The sequence below is a fragment of the Tachypleus tridentatus genome, chromosome 4 (genome assembly GCF_004210375.1).
Source record: "Tachypleus tridentatus isolate NWPU-2018 chromosome 4, ASM421037v1, whole genome shotgun sequence".
Classification (NCBI taxonomy): domain Eukaryota; kingdom Metazoa; phylum Arthropoda; class Merostomata; order Xiphosura; family Limulidae; genus Tachypleus; species Tachypleus tridentatus.
Window position 1 is genome coordinate 5,276,802 of NC_134828.1, and position 27,059 is coordinate 5,303,860.

The 27,059-nt window shown below is 31.7% G+C and overlaps 1 protein-coding gene across 1 annotated transcript; it reads right to left on the minus strand.

The window, feature by feature from the left end:
• Positions 1-1,910: 1,910 nt before the first annotated feature.
• On the minus strand, positions 1,911-25,257 carry LOC143248483 (torsin-1A-like). Its single transcript, XM_076496889.1, has 5 exons — positions 24,933-25,257; positions 23,068-23,333; positions 17,162-17,337; positions 16,445-16,569; positions 1,911-8,814 (listed from the first exon to the last, which is right to left on the minus strand). The coding sequence occupies exons 1-5, from the start codon at positions 25,141-25,143 to the stop codon at positions 8,561-8,563; spliced, it is 1,032 nt and encodes a 343-aa protein (XP_076353004.1). The 5' UTR covers positions 25,144-25,257; the 3' UTR covers positions 1,911-8,560.
• Between the last annotated feature and the right edge of the window lie 1,802 nt (positions 25,258-27,059).

The following is a 27,059-nucleotide window of genomic DNA, read 5'->3' on the forward strand; positions in this document are numbered from 1 at the left end:
AACGTTGCTTATTTCAAAGGATTTGTATAAGTTAGGGCATAATGATGAGAAAAAGATAGTTTTGGTGGACAATGCCCATGAAAATACTTCTAGCTGGTACCCATGAGTACGATTAGGTTGAGCAACTGGACATTTCAGTTGCTAAAATCAGAATGTTTCAGTTTATGTCCTAATAAAGCTAATGAGCTCATCACAAAAACGGAAAATTTAGAGGAGATAGAGCAAAGTATTCTTATGGAAATAGGTGCTGAAAAAAGCATTTCCTTACAATATTTGGACAATTAAGATTAAAGACCTACTAGGACAAAGCTAGAAGCATATTTCTTCTAACTAATTATCCATTGAAAGGGATCAATAATATAACTGAAACTAAAATAATATTTGCTAAAATCAAAGCATTCCAAATTTTTCCTTTCATGTTTTGGGTAGTCAGGAGGTACCCAATCATTCTTGCTGATCTCTCAATGACTAGAAAGGATTTTTAAGTTGTTTAAAGTCACTCTTGCCTTTTACACCATTCTACACCTATTGACCACTTTCCCCAGTTATTTTTCATACTTTTTAAAACGTGCACATGGCAACCTTTCGACAAGGGTCTCGTTGACTGGAATCTCAAACACTCAAATTGATCTTGGTAGAGTAACCATTTGTGCAAAGTTCTTAAGCATGTTTCTGAACAGTAAAACATTTTGAGGGAAAAACTGACCAATTCACAAACCCTGTGAAAGTTAATGTCCAGCTTCCAAACAACAAAAAACTTACTGTATTTTTGTCTTTAACTTTATAAAATTTATATTTTATGTTACACATCACTTCCAATTTTTTTCATTTCTTTGTTTGAAATCAATTTTAATTCATTTCAGCACTGCTTCCTAATTCATCCTGCCAAACCTTCCATTATAAAGTGGAAAACAATTTAAACCACAAATACCACACACGCAATTTAAAAACGGAAGCCCTTTTAAGTTGGGAAACAATTTAAACCACAAATACCACATACACAATCTAAAACAGAAGCCCTTTTAAGTTGTATGATTCTGGGTTTGTGTTAGTAGCATTTAGGGACAATGTGCATGGGGGAGTCCTGAGGTACAGTGCAATAAGTCAACCAAGTTCCCTTAAATTCTCAAAAGCGAATCGACTCCTATTTATTCAATACAATGACTGGTAGGGTCCTCTTAAGCTTTACTCATGATTGCCATTTCAGCAAAGCTGTTAGAAATCCAAACCATTTACTTACCAGAATACAAGTCTTGTTAATGTGGTCTCCACAAACGTATAGCTGCACATGCAAATCATTCCCCAGAATACAACATCAGCCAGAATAAAATCTGTATACGTTTCTCTATTTTTGCTACTTTTTTGAAATATTATTCCAATGTTTCCAGAACGTAAATTTTATGGATATTTTAACTACTTGATGGACATCAGTGAACCTGAATAGGACAGCATTAACTGAAAATAACTGCACCAAATGTTCTCTCAATTTAAGTTTCCTTTTATTAGTCAGTTTTTTACAGAATTCTCATAAATCACAAAATGACCAACAGGACCACCAGTTAATCCTTATTATTTTAAAGTAAATATATCTGTTTAATAATTTCTTTATTGTATAGAACTAACTAATTTTAATTAATCATTATAAACATCCAAACATAAATACAAATAATAAACCTTCCTAAGTTTTATTTTTGGAATAATGAGGGAAGTGCTCAGATTTCTGACTTTAAATTTAACATGGTGGCAAAATGCACATTAAAACGTTTCTGGTTTCTAAAACAAACATTACTATGGTATATTTTAAGTATGTGGTTCTAATGGAAAGTGATTGACTTTTTACTTGTTTATGAATTTTTAATAATGACTTCTCTCATTTGAAAGCAGGACACCATATTGATACAAGGAAAATATCACTTTGAAAAACAGATTTTATTAAACATACATTTTACAAGTTATTACATCCATCCAGATATTTTCTGTTCTGTAATAAATGTTTTATTACATAATTTGGCACAACAATTTTGACTGGTAAACATTTATGAAAATATGAATTAAATAGAAAGTTACTTGTTGAACAGTAAAATTTGATGGTTTTTCCAGAAACAAAAAAAGAAGAAAGGAACTTGACCATGTGCCAAGACAATTTCAAAAAGGTGAACTGTGTTGGTAATAAAAATAAAATTAGTAACCCAAGTTGGCATTTCATAAAGAAACCACTTTTTATGATAAAATTATGTTCATAGGTTGGTGAAATTTCTTTCTACAAAATAAGCAATCTTTGCATGGTGGCAACATTAAACGTAACCTATGAAATTTCTTTCTACAAAATAAGCGATCTTTGCATGGTGGCAACATTAAACGTCATCTATGAAATTTCTTTCTACAAAATAAGCAAACTTTGCATGGTGGCAACATTAAAAGTAACCTATGAAATTTCTTTCTACAAAATAAGCGATCTTTGCATGGTGGCAACATTAAACGTAACCTATGAAATTTCTTTCTACAAAATAAGCAATCTTTGCATGGTGGCAACATTAAAAGTAACCTATGAAATTTCTTTCTACAAAATAAGCAAACTTTGCATGGTGGCAACATTAAAAGTAATCTATTAACATGGTTTAAATAACTAAATTTCCATCTTTATAGAAAATGTACATGAATGAATTTGAAATAAATCAGTCATAATAAAAATTACTTCTTTCTTCAGCATTAATTAACAAGTGGAAAACTGACAAGTTGTACACTAAGTACTCACCTTTTTCATTTAAAAGTAAAATTAAGTTTTGGTAAAATACTTAAATAGTAGTTTTTTCCAAGTGTCTTCACAAATGATATCCATGTAGAATGTTATAATTAGTTTCATAAAGAATATCATACAATAAACAACTTGATAGATTTTTTTAAACACATGTCAACTTCCAGCAGTGACCACTAAATTATACACTGTATTTGTAAGAGTTCATTAATGTCAATACTGGTCATTCAGTTCTTACTACAACATTTCTATCCATTACTATTCCTACATTAGCTGGAATTAAAATACGTTTTAATTAATCTTCTAAGGAATATAATGCTAATAATCAAAACTGATAATACAAGCATTCCCTTTCAAAATGGAACACCTGAAAAAAGGAACATCTTTATTACCACACATTATCAGGTTACCAAGTGTTTTGTGATTTTTTTATTTCTGTTTTGACCAAAAATACCCCACAGATATCCATGATACTCTAAGCAGTATCCAATTTCCCAACATTTAGTATTGCTGTTCTTACATTTGTTTGTGCTCACTTTCATTTATGTCAGATGATTTACTATAACCCTTAAAGGCTGAAATTTAACAAAATAATAAATGAGTTGTTATAATCCTTAATGTTTGATATTTCTTTGCAATAACATTCTGATTTAGCAACTCGATGAATAAAAGGTAAGTAAGCTCCATGTAAGCTGAAAAAAAAAACAGTTATAATGCAACAAATATCAAATTTCAGTAATTTTAATAAATCTATTTATTCCATGTGAAGAAGCCAAAATTATTATTTTCCTATATTAAAAATGTATTTCCAATAGATACCTCTACTGACACAGATAGCTACTTTTGTTAAATACTGTCCTCAATGTGCAAAAAAAGAAAAGTTATGCACACTACAAGCATAATCTTCCACTCAACTGGAATTGACTGATTCCTGTGAGTCTCTCATAATGTAACCACTCTCCACCAGTTAGAGTGCAACATACTATCTTTATACATGTAACTTCCTCTTATTAAATTCTACCCAATCTTTGACAAAAAACAAAATGGAAGTACTGGTTTTCTGCAGAGAGGATAGGTAAGTACTTAATAAAAATATTTCCATCATAGGACAATCATAACTTCCAATACAGCATGTTACCTCCTCTCACACAAATTGCTAGAATTCCATACTGAATAAGTGGAAAGACCTGCATGTGAGAATCGAAGCATCTGAAGGACACAGCCTTAAAAAGAGATCTTAAGAACTGACGTGGGAAACCACATCACTTCTGAAACAAGTTCTTTGCACACCTTGGAAATATGTATATAGGCAGAAAAACAGGAGAAAATCCAAGTAGGACAAAGTTACAGCAGGACAGGGATCTGTATTTATGAAACTGAGAACCAGACATCCAGCATCAAAACAGATGTATGCTTAATGTAAACTGTCTCCCTAAACTTTGAAATTGACAGGAACTGTCCCAAGTGCAGTAACATCTTTGGAATAATAAGCAATGACGAATAGCAGAAAGGAAAGAATTATAATAACCTGTAAGTACCTCCATTATGACCAACACTGATGGCAAAACAAGATTATAAATGAAGGAAGTAATACAGACATCTGTAACACCTGTGTGAGGACTTATGTCAATTGGTTCAACTCTAAATTCAAAACTCAGTCATTGGGAACCAACATCCATATAGGGGTAGGATGAGGGATACCATTTGAATAGTGAACTGCAATTTTGATGGCTCATTCCCATTTGTTATTGTTTCATGGTGGAGAATATCACATCATCTACACCAGCAAATTCCAACCACTCTACTCTCAAATAAATATTTTTGTAATTATTTCTATATTTTGTTAGTATTTTAATAACCCATTCAGAAGGATACTTCCATGGTCCACTACTCCAACGGCTTGGAAATGAAAAGTGAGAAGGACTCAAATTCCATAAGATGAGGGGATGAAGAGTCTACATGAAAGACACCTGAGACAGTTCAATGAGAAACCACAAAACCATGTTTGGAATTGGAAAAGCAGATCATAGGAATTTATTCAATAAAAAACATAGCAGTGATGGACAGCTATCCCCTTCTGTTTTACCCATGGATGAGTATGGTCAAGGACAGGTAAACTTATAAAACACATTTATAACAAGGGTAAACCTACAAGCAATCTAGTGGAACACCCCATCTTTGCAGTGTGCATTACATCATCATGGAATGATAATATGTAAGTTGGCATGGCTTGCAGTGCAGATTTAAATGGTTAAAAAATACCTGGTTATGTACACTCACCCAAGAGCAGGATCCAGAAAGAGAGAGGTAAATACACTAAAGGTAACTTACCCAGCCACAGTCTCATGAAAAAGTGAAGGGTGGCAACAGGTGAATAATGGTACCCCAACAAGGAAGAAACAACTAGCCAAAGCTTAGAATCTGATATGAATGTATGGATGTAGACCCAGTACTTGACATCCAACAAACAGTATGAAGAAACAACTAGCCAAAGCTTACAGTGTGAGATGAATGTATGAGATGTAGACCCAATACTTGACATCCAACAAACAGTAAGGAAAAAGAATGGTGCATAATTTAATAGACCAGAAAGTGATGTTAAGAAAATGGCCAATTGAACCACAATACAAACCCAATGAGTATAGGAGAAAGAGAAAAAAGTGGAGTAAGAGAAAGAAATGTAGAAAATAGAGTTAATGAAAAGAAGCATTGAAAAAAATGAAGCAACCCACAATGTGTACTTGATAGAGACATTCATCTGGATCCCTCTGAGAAATGTGAAAGATGGTAAGGAAAGAAAATGCTGAAAGACGTATACCACATGAACCACTATAATGTAGGTTAATAAAATCAATCCAGAATAAAAGAAATAAATTACAGAGCCAGGAAAACCAAAGCAGTACCAGCCAAGATAGATCAATCAGAATAATCTGAACTAAAGTGACATAAATGCACAAAATTTGGGAGAAGAAAACTGATAGAATGAGATAGAAACTAAAGTAAACCTTTCTGAACTTAATGACAGCCAAAGCCCGTAGACGATGCACCAGAGATCAAAAGTAAAAACGGAACTGGAAAGTGATAAAAGATTCAAAAACTCTTCGTGTGGAACATTACCCCACAGATTGCAGAGCTATAAAAATTTGGTTGATTGAGAGGTCACTCCTTGGAAGAAAGTATCAGGATTGGAAAACCAATTACCAACAAGGACCAATCATACAACTCCACAGAAGATGGATGTCAAGTTTGTGTGTTAAAAAAATACACAGAAGTTCACTATTTACCTCAAGGAGAGTCCCCTTGGTGATTGATATAAGCCACCATTGCCAAAAATTCAAAATTAAAACAGGATTATTCAAACCAGACAAGAAGAAGAAGTACATGAATTAAAGCACCCTGGACTGGCAGATGTTTCTGGGTGTGAAAGGAGACCATTATCATGACATCTTATACTGACAGAACCACACTTTCCATCATTTTTGAAGAGCATCAGAGAAGAGAAATACTTCAGAAGATGGTAAAAAATGATAAATGATGTTTTGGGGATATGTTGAACTGTCAACACATATAGACAAAAAAGGAAGAGTAAATATTAATAGGAAATACCAAAGTAAAAAGCTCAGAAAACACCTTCATATGCATTCCAGAAGGAAGATGGATGGTCCCAATGGAAAGGTTGTTTACAAATACACACTCCCAAGATACTAGAATGTGAGGTACATAAGAGAAAGTTCTTATCCAACTACCCAAGTCAACTATGAAAGGACAGAAGAGTATGTTATGACTACCTCCAGTTAAAAGGAGTTATCTGAAGCTAAACATCCAAAGAATGGTGTTATACCCCAAACATGAAAGTTGGTTAAAATGCACTACACAAAATACATGTGGAACAAAAACAAGTTCAAACATCAAGACTAATACCTAATCACATGGTGATAAAAAAACAAAAGTAAAAACGTATTGTGGGGATTCTTGTCCTGCAGAAACAGCTTAGTCAAAGGTGATCAAAGATGACATGTTGAAACGGGAAAGACCCAAGACGTGATTGAAGTGGGATCAATCAATCCAAAACCCCAATATGCATCGAGCAAACAAGACAAAGAAACAACAGTGTCTCACCCTAGAAGCCTGTGTAAATGTACTAACAGAACACAGAACTACTAAAGTAGTAATGTAGAATTAATAATGCAACATGAATAATCAAACACAAATATGTTGGTAGAAAGAGATTAAATGTTTTTGTAATGATGTAATATGTTTGGTAACTAGATAAAAATATAAAATAATTCCACTTCAGAATAACTCAAGTTACAAATATCACTACTGAATAACTAAGAGTGAACCTACTTAGAGAGATTTATACAAAAATGCAAACAAATATTAAAATAAAACTTGAAAACATTGACAAAAAAAAACTGATGTGTGGTAGAACTGAGTAGAGGGAGCCACATGCATCAGAATACTACATCACATTCCTATTGGTGGAGGGTTATCACATGATGATTTGCATGAGAGATCCAACTGGGTGAGAGATTAAAGGCTGTATGAAAATAAACTATTCTAATCATAACTATATATAATACTGGGATATGTTTCCAAAACTGTTCTAAAAACAATACTCTTGTTAATAGTTAAGTTATTAATCAAATCCACGTGTACATTATCTTTACTGAAACTGATCTACAAAGTTAAGTTATTAATCAAATCCACATGTACATTATCTTTAGTAAAAGTGATCTACAACATACTTATGTACAAAACTACTAGTGGTTACTGGTTACAGAGCCCTTAATAAAAACACATTGCACAAAAATGTTAATAAACTACTATAAATACTGTTGTTAAATCCTTTAATTATATCTGGGACTTATGTATTTTACACAGCAAATGATTTATTTTGCCCTGTGATTTTATTCAATTATTTATATTAAATATTACAGAATCTATTATAACCATAATTTGTAAACAACTACTATAATATTGAACTGAATATTCCCACAGAATAAATGTTCTATTTTACCAAAGATCTACACTACAAATGATGAAAATCTCAGAGAAAAAAATAACAACTGATAAATAATGTTATAAAAGTCTTTTAGCCTAAAACGAAAATGTTTCCGAGTTTTAACAACAGGTGTGGACTCCTACTGGCAAACATGGAAACATTTAAATGACAAGAAATTCAGAAACGTGATATTCTTGTTACAAAATATTTAATATTTTGTAAACAACAAAACACGAGTCTTAACAATATGTATACTGGTGAACGTGGAAATGTTAAAATAAAATGATTTAGAAATGCAATGTTTCAAAACAATGTTGTTGTTTTGTAAACAACAAAACACGAGTCTTAACAATATGTATACTTGTGAACGTGGAAATGTTAAAATAAAATGATTTAGAAATGCAATGTTTCAAAATATTAAATATTTTACAAACAGACACTTCTTTATCACAGCATTTAGTGCATGTATATACTGAAATAAAAGTTAGTGCATGTTAATTTTGTTTTCTATGCTAAAATTTGTTTAGAACAAAATACCAGATGTAACATGACAACACTGTTAATGTGTTTTGTTTGCTCATTATCCATTTATATTATATGCACTTGTGAGAGTAATTTTTATCATTTACTTACACTATAAAACTATCTTCAAAAGAGAGTTTACTACATAAAACATGTTTCCTTAATACATATTTGAAACTTTAGAACTGACTTTGTTTTTAAACAGAAATTTATATCAGGTTAAACCGTCATAAGGTACTTAGTGTAAAACAACATTTTTAGCCTTGCTCTACTGTGTATCAGTCGTCATCTATTACAAGGTCCACCTTCCGAGAAACTCTTTTGCATCCTGTTGTAGAGAACAGCTCGAATTCTGTGGGAAAGTATTCAATTTGACCAGCTATTTCTTGAATAATAGAATATTTAAGGCTATGACCTTTCATTTTCAAGTCATCGTTGATACAATGTATGACATGTTGTTTTTCCAGTGGAAGAAACGGTACATATATGTCAATCAAACTTTTCTGAATAATATCACTTTTGGACAGTCCACCTGTTAAACAAGTAAAAATCTACATCAACACAAGTATGAATTTAACATCTAGATTAAATGTTTAAAATGTTACTTGTCATAAATCTGAAATTACAATATTATGAATCTTAAGAAGGGTTAATTTTAAAACTGGCAGGAAATATATTAAAGAGAATCCTTAAAATTTATAGGTTATCAAACTTTTGTTTTTCACACACTAATTTAGTTAACCTATGTTTCACATTACTCAAAACCACATTACATAAATACATTAAATATAACTCTGTTCTGGTGGCCCATCCAAGATAATCATACAGTGACAAAGGAGGGTGGAGGAAATCTTGACCTTTCAAGATGGACGAACTGGTCAACGGACTTGACTAATTCTATCTTCTCAAGTGAAGTGTTGGAAAAATGACTAATTTTTCTAATATTTTCAATAATTATTTTCCATTGACCACTTTAATGTGTATGAAATTATTATATATAATCATTACCCAATGTATCTGACATACTTGAAGAGAGAACTTATCACTGTGATAATAAGGTGGCACTTATGGAAAACGGAAGTTCTCTACTGAATTGTCAGCTTGAAGCATAATATGTAAACATGTAAGACAGTGAACATTTGAAACCAATGGTGATGATAGCTTTAAAAACCTTTAGCAGTCTGTAAAGATTGTATAAAAAACAACAACAATGTACCTGAATGGAAAGAACTTAGAGCCACACAGGACAAACAACTAGGTGATAAGCCAGTCTGTATTGGAAAAAATAACATACAAGAAATACCCCAAATCTTTCATCCATTTCGTCACTAAAATACAAGTTTTCTATATTATTTTATGACAGTTAAATTAGAAAATTCATATTCTTTTATTTCTGAATAGGGACAGAAGTGACAGACAAAGGAAGTTTGATACTAGAGATCTTAACATTTATTTAGCTCACAACCCTAACAACTAAACATTTAGCACTGCCTGCCAGTATCAAAAGTTGTAATTTGATAAAAGATATTGATGTAATGATACATGTAATCTTTACATAAAAAATATAGCAACCTTCTTATTGCATACAATGTAAAATATCACTTATAAATACAAAACTGCTACCTAATATCAAACAGCACTGTAACCTAGGTGATTATTTTGTATTATTTTCATCCTCTGGAAGTGGCATCTTTTTTTGCTCTGGATGCTGATCAACACAGGCCCACAACAGTTTATTGTTTTGAAATTTTTACATATTTGTAATTCCTGTATGATGAATTCAAAAATGGTATCCAATTTTCTCCATCAGGTGCAGATTTTTCACAAAACTTCACAACACAATATATAAAAGAAAGATTGCAACACAGTTTTGACACTAAAAGAGATTTCACAAAAAAAATGAGGATCCATATTTGTCTCACAACATTGATTCTTCATTGTCTTCAGTTTTTTGTATGTTTGTTAGTAAAAATGTTCATTGTGGTAAATGAAATAATAAATTGAACTAAGTAAAAATATTTTTTCTTCTCCATTTGTAAATGCTCCATTATGTAATGGAAAAAATTAATATCCTTTTTGAAATCTGCATAGAAGAATTATGTAATTATGTATACTTCAAGATGGTGACCTCTCTTATGTAAAATGAGAATGGTCATTCGTGCATTTCACAAGTTACTATGGACAAATTTGATTTTTCCAGTTAAGCAAGAAACATCTTGATATGGTAAATATTTGTACATAGGAAGAAAACTAACTGATCAGTTTATGAAACCAGTGAATGATAACTGTCCAGCCTTCAGAAAGAAGTAAATATGCTGTACTTTGGTCTCTGACTTTATAAAACTTTTATTTCATTTTACTTTACACATCAAATCCAAACTTTTCAATGTTTGTGCTGACTCTTGGGTAGTTTCAGTTAATTTCAGTCTTATTTCACAGTTTATCTAGCCAAATCTTCCTTTATAAAATGAATATCTTTAAATGGTTGGTTGATTGTTTGATTTATTGGCCTAAAGAATCCAGGCTATCTGTACCAAACAACTGGTAAAACTCATAAAAGTAAAATCATTATAATAAAATGTAATAGCAAATCAAGTTAAAACTAAACAATGCCAAAAATTCAAATAAATGATTTAAATGTAATTAAAATGGCCAGTGGCTAGTAAAAAATTAAAAAGATCAATCAAGCTGGACAGTCTCACTGGCCAATATCAAAACACAAGTCTAAAATGGTGCCATCACTCAGAGTCATAACTAAAGTAAAATGTTGCCAATTACAGCTTGAATGTCACAAAGGCACAGAGTGATGAATCACTTCCCAATAAAAGAAAATACTGTGTATAGCCTAGCCTCCTTCCAATTCTTATGGAAACTAGTCGACCAAAAACCAACAGATTCTTTAATGTAGAAAGGCTTGTTAATGCATCACTTACTCCATGTCAACTGCCAAATGGTGCAGGGCCGAGCCTTCAATACAGGACTGTAGTCCATGTACAATCAAGCATGGCTGTGATGGCATCAGAGCAGATAAATTTAGCTGTGGTATCAGCAAACTCATTCCCATAAATAACGACATAGACGGGTATCCAGAATAATTAGATACAACAGTATTGGCAATGCCCTGTACATTAGCAACTATCTGGCCACTGGAGAATGATGGAACAAGGAAGGGAAGTATACCTCCCACTGACCTTGTGAATTTTATCCCACATGACTTCAGAACTGGTGGTGGAGGAGATGCTAGTTGTGAACTTAATCCAAGATTCCTTTTGGCTGTGACATCTGGCCTGCCAAGTATGGGCATGAACTCACCGGAAAGCAACATGGTTTGAAAGAGTGGGTTACCTAAAAAGCGTATACCAGGCTCTTTTCTAAACATTCCATGCCATTTGGCAAATTGGAGACCACCATTTGTAAGAATACCATGAGAAATGTGTTGAGGTTTCAGAAATATAAGAAATAACTGCTTGAACAATTGCAATCAGTGCTTCCACATAGTCATTAATAGATGGCAGACTAATAACAGCTGAAACAAGTTCTGAAAGGGAGGTAAAAGAGCCAGTCAGAAACTCCTTGGTTGTAGAAACTAACAAGAATCTCCAACTCAGAAATCTTTTTCCAATTCCTTTCCACAATACCTCTTTCTGAGGAATTTAAAACAGCCTGAGAGTAACCACAGTGGGGATATACTAAATAGTCTCGAAAGTGGAATTCACTGTGTTTTGGAGTGGGTGTTTTTGCCAAGATGTTTCCAGAACATAGTTTCTTGACTAACTTTGAAGACTCAAGAAACCCCTCTAATCACTTTTGAATATATATACATAGAAAAAAGACATTTACCCTAAATGTTGGTCTCACAAAAAAAGCAGGATGAGAAAATCAGATAAAAAGTGGAGAATAGGGTGAAGACTGCTGTTCAGACTCTTGAAAACGTGGTCATTTACAAATTATTTGTTTTCATGGTTTTACTTTTCTGAGGATTTGGGGGAATCATAAGCAAAGGAGAAAGATTAAGTGACCACTGACCCTGCCACCATAGAGTCCTATAAGGTGACACACTACAATGCCAAACTACAACACTGCAGCAACACCAAGGTTTAGTAAACACAATACCAAAACACCAGCATCACACACAATGTCCATACCATTCTTTGAAAATGTCCAACACTAGCACTCAGTTGACCCTAATCCTAGTGGACCAGACAAATGTCTACCAAAACCATTAGAAAAACTAATGGTAATGCAGTAAAGAAACAGAAGAAAAAAAAATTATGATTGATATTCTAAATGTTTTATAGCTAAAACAACAAGTGTTTAAAGCCAACAGCCCCTACTACCGTGTTTCTCCGAAAATAAGACAGGGCTTATATTAATTTTCACTCCAAAATATGACACTAGGGCTTATTTTCGGGGGATGTCTTATTTTGATATATTAAAAAAATGAAGTTACAAAGTAAAACTATTAAACTAACCATTTAAAATAAACTATTATTAAACTATTAAACTAACTGATTAATACTTAAACAAACTAATTAACTAACTATTAAACTAATTAATAAATTATTTTTTTTTTATTTCTTTCCTCTTCCTGCCACTCTTAACTAGGGCTTATTTTAAGGGTAGGGCTTATATTAAAACTATCCCCAAAAATCACACAAGGTCTTATTTTATGGGTAGGTCTTATTATCGGAGAAACACGGTAGGTATACTATATTTAAAACATTAAAATAAATAACTATTTCAAATTCAACTGCCCCTGCTAGGTATCCTATACTTAAAATATTGAAATAAATATCTATATTTTAAACTTTTACTGTCCCTGCCAGGTAACCTATATATTTAAAACATTAAAATAAATAACTATATTTTAAAATTCAACTTCCTACCAGGTATCCTATCTATAATATATTCAAATAACTATATATCAAAAATTCAACTACCATTGCTAGGTATCCTATATTTAAAACATTAAAATAAATAACTATATTTTAAAATTCAATTGTCCCTGCTAGGTATCCTATATTTAAAAGAATAAAATAAATAACTATTTTAAAACTCAACTGCCCATGCATGGTATCATATCTATAAAATATCCAAATAAATAACTATATTTTAAAATTCAACTGTACATGCTAAGTATCCTATCTATGGAATATTCAAATAAATATATATTTTAAAATTCTACTGCAACTGTTAGGTATCCCATATATAAACCTTCAAAATAAATAACTATATTTTAAAATTCAACTGCCTGTGCTAGGTGTACTATATTTAAAACATTAAAATAAACAATTATATTTTAAAATTCAACTGCCCCTGCTAGCTATACAATATTTAAAACATTAAAATAAATAACTATATTTTAAAATTCAACTGCCCTACTTGGTATCCTATCTTTAAAATATTGAAATAAATAATTATTTCAAAATTCAACTGCCCCTGCTAGGTATCCTATACTTACAATAATAAAATAAATAAATATATTTTAAAATTCAACTGCCATTGCTAGCAATACAATATATTTAAAATATTAAAATAAATATATTTTATAATTCAAGTGTCCCTGGTAGGTATCCTATATTTAAAATATTGAAATTCATAACCATATTTTAAAATTTAACTGCCCCAACTAAGTATCAACTATTTACAACATTAACATAAATAAATATAGTTTAAAATTCAACTGCCCCTACTAGTTATCTTATACTAAAAACATTAAAATAAGATAATTATATTTTAAAATTCAACTGCCCTAATAGGTATCCTATCTTTAAAATATTCAAATAAATATTTTAAAATTCAACTGTCTGTGCTAGGTATCCAATATTTAAAAAATAAAATAAATAACTATTTTAAAATTAAACAGCCCTTGCTAGGTATCCTATATTTAAAACATTAAAATAAATATCTATATTTTAAAATTCAACTGCTCCTGCTAGCTATCTAATACCTAAAACATTAAAATAAATAACTATACTTTAAAATTCAGCTGCCCTACTGGGTATCCTATATTTAAAATAATAAAATAAATAATTATTTCAAAATAAAACTGCCCCAGCTAGGTATCCTATATTTAAAATAATAAAATAAATAACTATATTTTAAAATTCAACTGCCATTACTAGGTATCCTATATTTAAACTATTAAAATAATTAACTATTTTAAAATTCAAGTGCTCCTGCTACATATTCTATACTTTAATTAAAACATTAAAATAAAAAACTATTTTAAAATTCAACTCACCCTTCTTGGAATCCTATATTTAAAACATTAAAATAAAAAACTACATTTTAAAATTCAACTGCCCTACTAGGTATCCTTTCCTTAAAATAATAAAACAAATATTTTGAAATTCAACTGCCTGTGCTGGGTATCTTATATTCAAAATAATAAAATAAATAACTATTTCAAAATTCAACTGCCCATGCTGGGTATCCTATATTTAATATATTCAAATAAATATTTTAAATTTCAACTGCCCATGCAAGGTATCCTATATTTAAAATAATAAAATAAATAACTATATTTTAAAATTCAACTGCCCCTGCTAGGTATCCTATATTTAAAACCATAATATAAATAACTTTCTAAAATTCAACTGCCCCTGCTTGGTATCCTCTTTATAAAATATTAAAATAAATAACTATATTTTAAAATTCAAATGCCACTGCTAGTTATCCTATATTTAAAACACTAAAATTAATAACTATATTTTATAAAAAAATTATAAAGTTTAGAGGTATGGAGTCAAGAATGACTATATTATTCATTTCAAGAATTATGGGAAAGTTATAAGACAATCCCTCAGACAGTTATTTATTCATTTCAAGCATTATGGAAAAGTAATGAGACAATCCCTTTGACAGTTATTTACTCATTTCAAGCATTATGTGAAATTAATGAGACGATCCCTTTGACAGTTATTTACTCATTTCAAGCATTATGTGAAATTAATGAGACGATCCCTTTGCACAGTTATTTACTCATTTCAAGCATTATGTGAAATTAATGAGACAATCCTTTGCACAGTTATTTACTCATTTCAAGCATTATGGGAAAGTAATGAGACAATCCCTTTGCACAGTTATTTATTCATTTCAAGCATTATGGGAAAGTAATGAGAGGATACCTTAGACAGTTATTTACTCATTTCAAGCATTATGGGAAAGTAATGAGACAATCCCTTAGACAGTTATTTATTCATTTCAAGCATTATGGGAAAGTAATGAAAGGATACCTTAGACAGTTATTTACTCATTTCAAGCATTATGGGAAAGTAATGAGAGGATACCTTAGACAGTTATTTACTCATTTCAAGCATTATGGGAAAGTAATGAGAGGATACCTTAGACAGTTATTTACTCATTTCAAGCATTATGGGAAAGTAATGAAAGGATACCTTAGACAGTTATTTACTCATTTCAAGCATTATGTGAAATTAATGAGACGATCCCTTTGACAGTTATTTACTCATTTCAAGCATTATGTGAAATTAATGAGACGATCCCTTTGCACAGTTATTTACTCATTTCAAGCATTATGTGAAATTAATGAGACAATCCTTTGCACAGTTATTTACTCATTTCAAGCATTATGGGAAAGTAATGAGACAATCCCTTAGACAGTTATTTATTCATTTCAAGCATTATGGGAAAGTAATGAGAGGATACCTTAGATAGTTATTTACTCATTTCAAGCATTATGGGAAAGTAATGAGACAATCCCTTAGACAGTTATTTATTCATTTCAAGCATTATGGGAAAGTAATGAAAGGATACCTTAGACAGTTATTTACTCATTTCAAGCATTATGGGAAAGTAATGAGACAATCCCTTAGACAGTTATTTACTCATTTCAAGCATTATGGGAAAGTAATGAGACAATCCCTTAGACAGTTATTTACTCATTTCAAGCATTATGGGAAAGTAATGAGAGAATACCTTCCACAGTTATGTTGATTACAATAACTACATTAACAACAACTAAGCTAAGTTAAGCCTGAAAGTTTACTGTATGAATCAAACAATATAAAATAGTGATTTTTAGTATGTATGTAGAACTATTTATAAAAATAGATTAATTCATTGGCTGTTCACAGTATTCTAAACTACCAGTTTTAACATTGAAAATAACATAACTGTTTTAGAATATGAAACAGTACCTTTCTCATTAAAAGCCCCTTTGTTTATCAGAGGTTCAATATCTTTAAGGGTTATTTCAGTGCGATCCTTTCCTTCTAACCAAAACTCAAAAGCCACCTTACTTATCTCAGCTGCTCCAGTGTTGCTAGCAATGAAAAAAATAAATGCCATATTATTGTCCAAAACAGTTAACATACATGGTTGAATTAAGCAACCACAATATCATTTCAAATATTTCTGATGAATCAAAATAAACTCACAGGCACTTACAGAGGAGTACATGTTCATTAAATTAGTCTGGTATACCTTATGCTATTGTTACACCAAACTAAAGGTGTAAATAATGGTAAAATGCAAACAGTTTCCCTTGAAGAAAACAATAAAAGTAACACAGGTTAAAAAAAATGAAGTTTCATATTTTCATTATCAAAGTTGAGAACACAGATTAGGAAATTTTCACCTTTCTATAGCCTTGTTCACTAATATAAATGTTTAATTAACTATCATACAAATGTCCATACAATGACAAATATGAAACTAACAATACAGTTTTGAACTACTGTGATGTTGTTTATGAAATCTTGATATATGGTTTTAACTGAAAATTTGTGCCCACTTCAATAACATTAGATTTGGAAAAAGGTTAATACAATACATCTTCTGAGTAGTTAGACTCTGAAATAAATATCTAAGATATATATCTTTCATGCACTAAAACTTACTTCAAAAGAGATTACCTTAAAAATATATATATAGCTCTTGTGTAGTCCAAATCATCAAAAGAAGGGTTATGGTCAATAAACGGTTTCAACGCATCTATTACTCCTTCAGGCATTTTATCTATTTCATCAAAAATAAAGAGAGAGTGAGGGCATTCTTTGATAGCTTTTTGGATATGCTCTTGGAGGTCAGCCTAAAACAATAAAGAATAATCGTATTACTTTACATATGTGTACTTTCATAAGTGAAACAGCAGAGTTTATATTCAAAATGGCTGTGCAGTCAATTTGTTCTTAATAGTAAAAAGATATTTTCTCTCTCTCAGACACATTTTTAATCTTTACTACTAATTCACAGGCATTTTAACCAGACATACTAATGTCACATAAACAACCATGAATATAGAATATTATCTACCAAAACAATAATGGTCTTCTAACAGAAGTTTAAACTTTACCACAACTATAACAGAAGATTAGTGTTTAATATGTCAGTATATGTATTAGTTTATGGTACAACACAAGAATACAGATCAGCGTTTGACAGAAAACAAATAACAAGAGGGATCTAGTAATCCAAAGACGATGAATTACAATGTGTACTTTATAAAAATGTACAAGACACAGAAGGAAAAAAATAAAGAGAGAATATACTTAACTGAAATAAATTCTAAATTTTTCTAAAGGTTTCAATATTGTCACTTTGAAACATAAGGTGATGTATCCTTCCAACAATATAACATTTATAAAAGGCAGTTAGTGGGATTTGCTAGTCAACAAATAGTAAAGTTTGTTAACCTAGGTTTCATTCTACAGCAACCTAAGTTTAATGTGTCTGTCCTGCTCAGCATGTGAATATCACTTATTCAATGATCAGCTACAACCCTAGTCGAGGCTATTGTAAACAACGTTTTGTATGCTGTATAACAGTATCACTAATAATACACTTTGTTGATGTGATTTAACGTAACTTCTCTGCACTCTTGTGAACGTAACTCATCTTCTTTGGACAGGTTAGTGACTGGAGATCAAAAATTGATATTTCATAAAAATGTTAAGTGCTGCAGATAATGACTCATTGCAGGTAAACTGGCTAAAGCACAGCCCAAAATGGACCTCCATCCAAGGAAAGCTGTTAAGTATTTGGTGGGATATTGTTGGTGTGATCCACTTTGGGTTGCTGCCACTCAGTGTAACGACTACATCAGGTTTCCACTGTCAACAGTTAGAGTGCTTGACTGTTGCATTAAAGAAGAGAGACCTGCTTTGATGAATCCTAGAAGTGTTGTGTTACACCAAGATAATGTATGGCCCCAAACAGCAAGGATCACATCTGCAAAGATTGAAGTGCTAGACTGGGAAAAACTTTCACATCATTCCTATTCTCCAGATCTTGCTCAATCTGATTATCAACTATTCCAAAGTTTACAGAACTATATTGATAAAAAAAGAGAGCTTGGAACACATGAAGATGTCAAAACTACTCTCTCTACATTCTTTTCCTACAAACCCCAATAATTTTATAGAAGTGGGATTCAGAAGCTTGTGAATCATTGGCAGGAAGTAATTAATAATAATGAAACATACATTATTGGTTAAATAACGTTAAAAGAGTTTGAAATCCTTTCTCTTTTTCTGAACCTAAAGTTGGACAAGGGATAACCTGATAGTAGCAGTAATAAAACATAAGCATGATTTGATTGATGTATTTTAAAGTACTGACTGGAAGTCACATCAAGTTACGGTACATGTCAGATACATGAATGATTAATAATACTGCATAACAGTATCACTAATAAAACACTAGAATGACTTAGCTGATATGTTTTAAAGTAATGGCTGGAAGTCAGATTAAGTTACAGTATATGTCACATAATCAGATGTTTAATAATACTGTATAATAGTAGCAATAATAAAACATAATGGCTTGGTTGACATGTTTCAACGTAATAGTTGGTTTGGTGTTTTACGACACAAAGCAACTAGGCTATCTGTGCCAAACATCCAGTAAAAGGTTAAAATTAAAGTAAAATTATTAAAATTCATAAAAGGAAATTAAGGTAAAACAAAACATAGTTTAATTTTTGAATTAAAAACATAAATAGCATCAAATCCAATTTTTACATCTAGTGTACAGTGGTTAGAAAAAAAAATACAGTAATACAAGTTGTAAAGGACTTTCTGTAGCATAATTGTAGTTATTATAACTTGCCAGGATGACAAACAGGTAGTTCAAAATCAGCATTAGTCACCTGAAGTTGGCCTTTCCAGTCCTGGTTGAGTTATTTGACATTATGTTCATTTTCAGAAAGTAAAGCAATACAAATTTTAATTATTATAACTCACCAGGATGACAAATAGGTAGTTAAAACAGCAGCATTAGTCACCTGAAGTTAGCCTTTCCAGTCTTGGTTTCAAATTATTTGATGTTAATTTCAAATCAAACTAGATGTACTTTGATTCTTAAAGGGAAATCACATCAAAAAAGGTCTAATGAATAAATTAATAAATGGCTTAAAGATAGGTCACATTTGGGGATAGTTATAAGCCATGGTTAGATGGGCTGACCAGTGGATACAGCAATGTTATCCAAGGACATACACAATTCATCCAACTGCACCTGGATACAAAGGCCAAAAGGAGCAATGGCAGATCATCTGTTCTGAAAAAGCATGGCCCACTGAGAAAGAAAAACACAACCCTAGGTGGGATGCTTTGGTAAGGAACAAAGTTTCAAAGCATACAGTAAAGACAGTTGCAAATGGCAGAGGTGCAAAGGAGGTTCATGAGACTCTGGGTATAAGTTCTGAACTGGAAAAGTGCAGAAAGCCCCAGTGCAGAGCCAAAGTCCCTGATGATGAACAGGGTCCAGCAACTTTAAGACCGAGGTCCTGACAGAGCCACAGACCAGTGATCAATAGTCTAGTTTCAATCAAAAAAAGCACGACATATCTTTAGCATAGAACACTGAGCCACTACACAAGTGGTGAAAGAGAGGACATGGAGGATGTTCAGTGCTCTTGTACATTTGACCTGTAGCTGCTTGATGGGTGGTATAAAGGTCAGCTACGGTCAAAGATAAGCCCCAAAAACTTTGTCTCAGGGACCACAGGTAGCACAACGCTTCACCGATATGGAATTCAGGATCAGGGTGAATACCCCATGGTGGCCAAAGTGCATGCGTTTTTCTGCTTGTTTCTCCCATATAGTAGTCGTGGCAGTTGTTGCATTGTATTTTGGTGTTGTGTTTGTCAATGTAGTTTTTACATAGTATGGATTTTAGTTTTGTACCTGGTTTTTGAATAAATTTGGTGTTTACTGGAATGTTTTGTTTTGCTACAAGTTTTTTCCAAATATTGGTTATTTTTTCACTGATGTTGAGAACATATGGTATACAGCAGTATAAGATTTTGTAGTTTGTTGTGTCTTGTGATTTATTATTGTTGGTCTAGGTATGTGTATAATTTTTTTCATGGTTTTTTGAGGAAATTTGTTGATGTTGAAGTGTTGTTTATTTTGTTGATTTCATCGTTAATTTTATCGGATGAACATAGTTTTGTTGCTGTGTTTATTTGGTTTCTTAATATGTTGAATTTTTGTTTTGTTTCATGTGATGAGTCCCAGGGAATGTATAATCCAGTATGGGTGATTTTTCTGTGAATTTCTGTTTTGAATTGTGTATCAGTTCTACTGATCTTGAGGTTAAGAAATGCTATTTGGTTAGTTTTTTCCTGTTCGCAGGTGAACTTAATGTTGAGGTGTATCAAGTTAACATGACTGATAAAACTATATCTGTGTTCTGTAGATGTGGATCCAGCAATTGTATAATCAACATACCAGTACATGTATAGTGTTGGGTGTAAGGATGAAATGATTGGTTGTGATTCAATTTGTGTCATAAAAATGTTGAGTAGAACTGGTAACACAGGATTCCTCGTACTAAAACCATTCATCTGTAGGTGGTTTTGGTTATTGAACATAAAGTTAGTTTTGGTGACACAAATTCTATAAGGGTTGATATTTGGTTGCTGGGGATGTGTATCAATGGGTTGGGGTCTTGGAAATAAAGTTCTAAAGCTATCTTGCAGGCTTCAGTCATTAGGACTTCTGTGAAGAGGAAAATTACAGCAAAACTGGCCATTAAGGTTTTATGATTTAGTTGATTAAGAAGATATTTAAAGTTGAAAGAGTGTTTGAAAAAGAAGCCGGCTGATATTACATATTTAGAAAATGCCCACGTTATATATTTACCGAGGTTGTAGTTAAATGATCCATAGATCGCCGTTATGGGTCATTGTGAACAATCAAGTTTGTGAGGTTTAAGGGTGCTGTATAGTTGTGGTGTGCATGAGTCGGTCTTTTGTAGGTAAGAATAAATGTTTTCTGAGATTGTGTTTTCTTTTCATTTGTAGTAGTATTTTGTTTAACTGGTTTTCATGTGTTTTTGCTAAATTTGTGTTTAGTAGTTTAAATTTGTTTGTACCTGACAAGATGTTCATTTTTTGAAAGTATTCATTTGTGTACATTACAACTATAGCATTGCTTTTATCTGCTTTTAGAATTTTGATGTTGTTGTCTTGTTTTAAGTTGTTTATAGAATTAATATCCTTTTGTGTGAGGTGTTGTTTTAGATTTCTTTTCTGTGAAATTATGTTGATAGTTTTATGTGAAAACTCTATGGAAAAGTTGTTTAAGATTCTGTTTTGAGGTGTTCAAAGAAATATATGTTTTCAGTTCTACCTGGAAAGATAGGTTGTTCGTTGTCGGTGGAATTGTTGTCGAAGTTGTCTTCTTTGTGGTTTTGTTGGTGTTTTCAGTTTGTTTAGAGTGGATCACCAGTCTTCCAGCTAGGTCTTCCAGGCAGGCTTTCATTTTGACAAAAGGAATATTTCTCAGTGTTACTGCAAAGTTCAGTCCTTTGTTGAGTAGATGTATTTCTTCATTGCTAAATTTTTGGTCGGATCTGTTAATTACGAGGTTTGTTTGTGGTTCATCATGTTGGTGTCTTTTTTGTTGTTGTCACCTTAATTTATTTAGTTTCTTCTTGTGGCAGACTTTCTTTTCTTCATCGTTCTTACTGCTTAGTTGATTGATGTTGCGTTGTACGAGTCCATAAATGTCTGGTTGAATGCAGCAGGCCAGTTGATAGTCTAAATTAATTTGTTTGTTTCTGTAGGTCATTTAGTTCTTTATATTTCAAGCTTAGCATAGCTTTTATTAATTTCTTCTGTAAATTATGGATAATATTTGTACACTGGGTAAAATTCTTCGATAGTTTTATCTTCACAAAATTAGGGATTAGTTTGTCCTTTCTGCATTGTTGGATAAAATAAATGTCATTTCTTCTATTGATGATTCTTTGATTTAAGCACCTGTAACAATTCTGTTTCAAATAGCTGTATCAATTAACAGCACTTGTAACAATTCTGTTTCAAATAGCTGTATCATTTAATAGCACTTGTAACAATTCTGTTTCAAATAGCTGTATCATTTAATAGCACTTATAACAGTTCTGTTTCAAATAGCTGTATCAATTAATAGCACTTGTAACAGTTCTGTTTCAAATAGCTGTATCAATTAATAGCACTTGTAACAGTTCTGTTTCAAATACCTGTATCAATTAATAGCACTTGTAACAGTTCTGTTTCAAATAACTGTATCAATTAATAGCACTTGTAACAGTTCTGTTTCAAATAGCTGTATCAATTAATAGCACTTGTAACAGTTCTGTTTCAAATACCTGTATCAATTAATAGCACTTGTAACAGTTCTGTTTCAAATACCTGTATCAATTAATAGCACTTGTAACAGTTCTGTTTCAAATAGCTGTATCAATTAATAGCACTTGTAACAGTTCTGTTTCAAATAGCTGTATCAATTAATAGCACTTGTAACAGTTCTATTTCAAATATTTACCATCTCACCTTATATTGGGCAACTCTGTCTTGAAATTGAAAATCACGTGTTGATACAAAAAAGTGAACAAACTTGCTTTTCATTCCATTTTTATACAGATTTTCTGCTATTATCTGACTTGCATAGTTCTTTCCAACCCCTGTCCATCCATGAAAGGACATAACCAGAGCTTTTCCAGATTTTTTATGCCATAAGTGACCCTTCAGAGTTTTGAAGACAGTTTCTTTCACCAGATGTTGTCCATAGAGGCGATGACCGAGATCACTGTTTAGACCTAATTGAATAAAAAGTTTGAATACAATAATTTGTTTATAGAAAATTTGGATAGTCTATTAATAAAATTAATTTATGCATAAATATACTATAACTTGTCATTAAATCTGCACCAACTAAAAGTACATAAGTATGACCAAGGTGATACACTAAAAATTATACACCTCCTGGCCAAAACAAATGGGCAGATAACACACAAATATTATACAAAGCCAATAACTACAAAGTCATTTATATGAGAAATATTTTATTTTAAAATAAGTCAGTAAACTCAAGCTTCTACTTTGTCATGTTGGTGACTTTTCAAACAACACATTTTGACACTACCAGTTACTAATTGGGGATATCACACGTATAGGATCACTCTGACAGAAGTAAATTTAAACTGCAGTGTGCTGCTAAGTTTTGTGGTGCCTGAACCCTGACAAAATGAGTGACATCACCATTAGGGTAAATATTTCACATTCAAAATTTAATTTCTATTGTTTTAAATTCATTTTTGATAAAAAAAATTATACCAACACTTACTATTTACAACTAATCGTATTAGTAATAACTTAAAAATTTAAAGATAGCTGTGTTGTGTGTTTACAAAACAGCCATCTTTATACTAAACAGCAAGGATTTCTGTATACAATACTTTGTTTCCTTCAACTTCACTTTTAGCAATAATATTCTGCAAATAGTATTAATGATTTTATCATGTTTTGCATATCTTCTGTTCTGTCAACTTAAAATAAAAACCTTCACTGTATATTATAAAAAATATTTCAAAAATAAGTATATTTCAATGACTCGGTATAGATGTAAAATGTATTAAGTATTTTAAAACCACATTAATATGTTAAACCACGTGATGTATGATAAAAATTCAGTTTAATGCTCCAACAATGCTACTGAACCAGAGTGGTCACACCATAGCTGATACTAACTCCTAAAAACAACTAATGAAATGTGTGTTATGAAGTCTGACAGAGCTCCACCTGTTGACATGGGAGATTTTCAATGATCCAAGAGCTTAGTTATGCAAGACAATTAATTCTGGCTGTAAAATGTGAATAACTTTTTGTAGTTTTTGAAGTGTCAGGTCCAGCTTCAAGTTAAGGTGCTAGTGTGGGGTTCCAGTAAACTCAGGTGGCATTAACACCTGTATCTAAAATTAAAGAAATACCCTATCCATTATAAATATCAATCATTTGTTTTTTTACAAAACCTAAGAGTGGCATGGCATGGCCTCCAAGTTTATTTTGAAACTACGTTCAGGATTATAAGAAATATATTAATTATTATGAAATTATTCCTGGCTTGGCTCATAAACCATGGTTATACTATTATTACTAATTGTAGTACTATCACTATAAGTAACAGTAGTGAAGGAAACAAATTAATACATAGGGTAAGTGCATCAGACAATGAATATGAGGTAATCCTCTTACAATTATAGTATAATTCAAATTAAATAATTTTTATTATCTCAATCATCAGTCAGTACGAATGACTGGCGTAAATTATTCGAGAAACAACGGGTATCAGCTATATATTAAGTTCAGACCTTCTTCGAGATTATACAATTTGGTCAAAATTTGAGTTCTTGGCTAACCTGCAAAATTCGACTTAATCCACGGTTCATCACAACATTCATACATTCTACACTTAGCTGCATTCCATCCTATAGGAATTAGAGACACTACAGCCGCCCCTATCACAGACGCTAAAGAAGAAATAACTTCAATTGCACAGCATGGCATTAATTTAGTTAAAGAGATAATTAAAAGAAAAAACAAAATACGAATCAACATTATTCTTCCCATTTTCCTTTGGATAAGACTAGATTAAGCTAAGAACAGGCTAATAATCGTTAATATTACTGCTACCATCCAAAAGTAATTTCACGCGAAATAATTTGGTTTATTTAAACCAAATACAAAACCTGGTATCACAAATAGCCTCTAATATGACAAAAATTTATAACTTTGATATCACGAGAAAATTACTAAAAGCATGCAGTTAAATGTTTTCTCGCAATAAAACAATCTTTTAGGTGATTTATAAGGTAAATCTTTAAAAAAAGTGTAAAGAAAAATTTCTTTGTTTAAAATCTAAATAGGATTGCATAACATAATCTAATTTTCGGCCAGGCATGGCCAAGCGCGTTAAGGCGTGTACTTCGTAATCCGAGGGTCGAGGGTTCGCGCTCGAGTCGCGCCAAACATGCTCGCCCTCCCAGCCGTGGGGGCGTTATAATGTGACGGTCAATCCCACTATTCGTTGGTAAAAGGGTAGCCCAAGAGTTGGCGGTGGATGGTGATGACTAGCTGCCTTCACTCTAGTCTTACACTACTAAATTAGGGACGGCTAGCACAGATAGCCCTCGAGTAGCTTTGTGCGAAATTCCAAAACAAACAAACAAACCTTCTGTAAGCTGATCATAAGATTACTTAGGGTTATATATCTATCAAAGAAATTTCTGTTAGTAATGAGTTAAGCCTACAGTAGTTTGGAGTTTTTATTGGAAGGTTTTATATGTGAATGTAGAGCTGGTACCACTTCCTAAAACTATGATATCACACCTGGCAATGCGCCCTCTGATATTATTATGTGGAACTGTGACGTCGCTTCCCTCCTAACAATACGTTATCTAGTGATAAAAATTGTAACCAATCAGCGTATAGTATCTGAAGTACGGGGATAACTATTATAACGCCTGTTAGCGAAAAAATGAAGTTACATTGCTGGATCATGATATATGTGTAGATAGATAACCCTAACTTTGTGAAGAATATCATTCACTCATATCTTGTACTTTTAACTTTCAAATCGAATTATTTATTCATCCACTGCCTCTGGTAGTTGTATTTTCTGTGGATCAGTAAGTGATATATTAATCTGTGATATATTTTTCTTCTCTTTTCAAAATATGTTATTTGTGCAGTTTTTACGTGACACATTTGTCAAGAATGTTATTAAGTTCATTTTGTTCTAGTTATCTACTGCTCTATGTCATTGATCTAAATACAAGGTTACTAGTCATATATGAAATAATATATCTATCTTTTCTATTAGAAGTCAGGTTACCTCTTGATTAAATATTTGAGTAAGTAGTATGATATATTTTTACACTCTGAAAGAGATTATGTTAATTCGTTAATAAGTCTAGTAGAGTGTTTTCAGAACTAACTCCCCAGTATAAGTGATTGTCAATTCTTGCAAGTATACATTTTTACTGTGTTTATTTCAAATAAAGATTGTTCATTATAATTGTAAATTTGTGTCTAGTATTCTTTTATTTCTCACGAATTTTATTTGCAAAAGGATATAGAATTATTTTGCATTACATATTTTGATGAATTTCTCTCTGTCTAAAGTACTTTTATTTTCACTCTTTAGGGAAATTAGTGTTATTTGAAAACTTCCTAGATTAGGGTGAAATTAAACAAACGAAAAACAGTCCACTGGTGTCTCTATGTTATGAGCGGATCTTGAAAAATAACAAAGTTATATCCTTGCAACATTGTGATCCAGTATATTTATTTAATTATTTATTTTTCTAGTTTCAGTTTTAAGGCTATCTTTCTTATCTGCTGGAGAATCAGGCACAGGATTTTAGGAGCAGCCTGAAAGATGCAACTGAATATCAAGGTGTTGTTGACATATATAAGGCATATCTCTAGTTGCAGTTGTATCATTGTATCAGACACATTATATCGGCCAAATGCCATGATGGGAA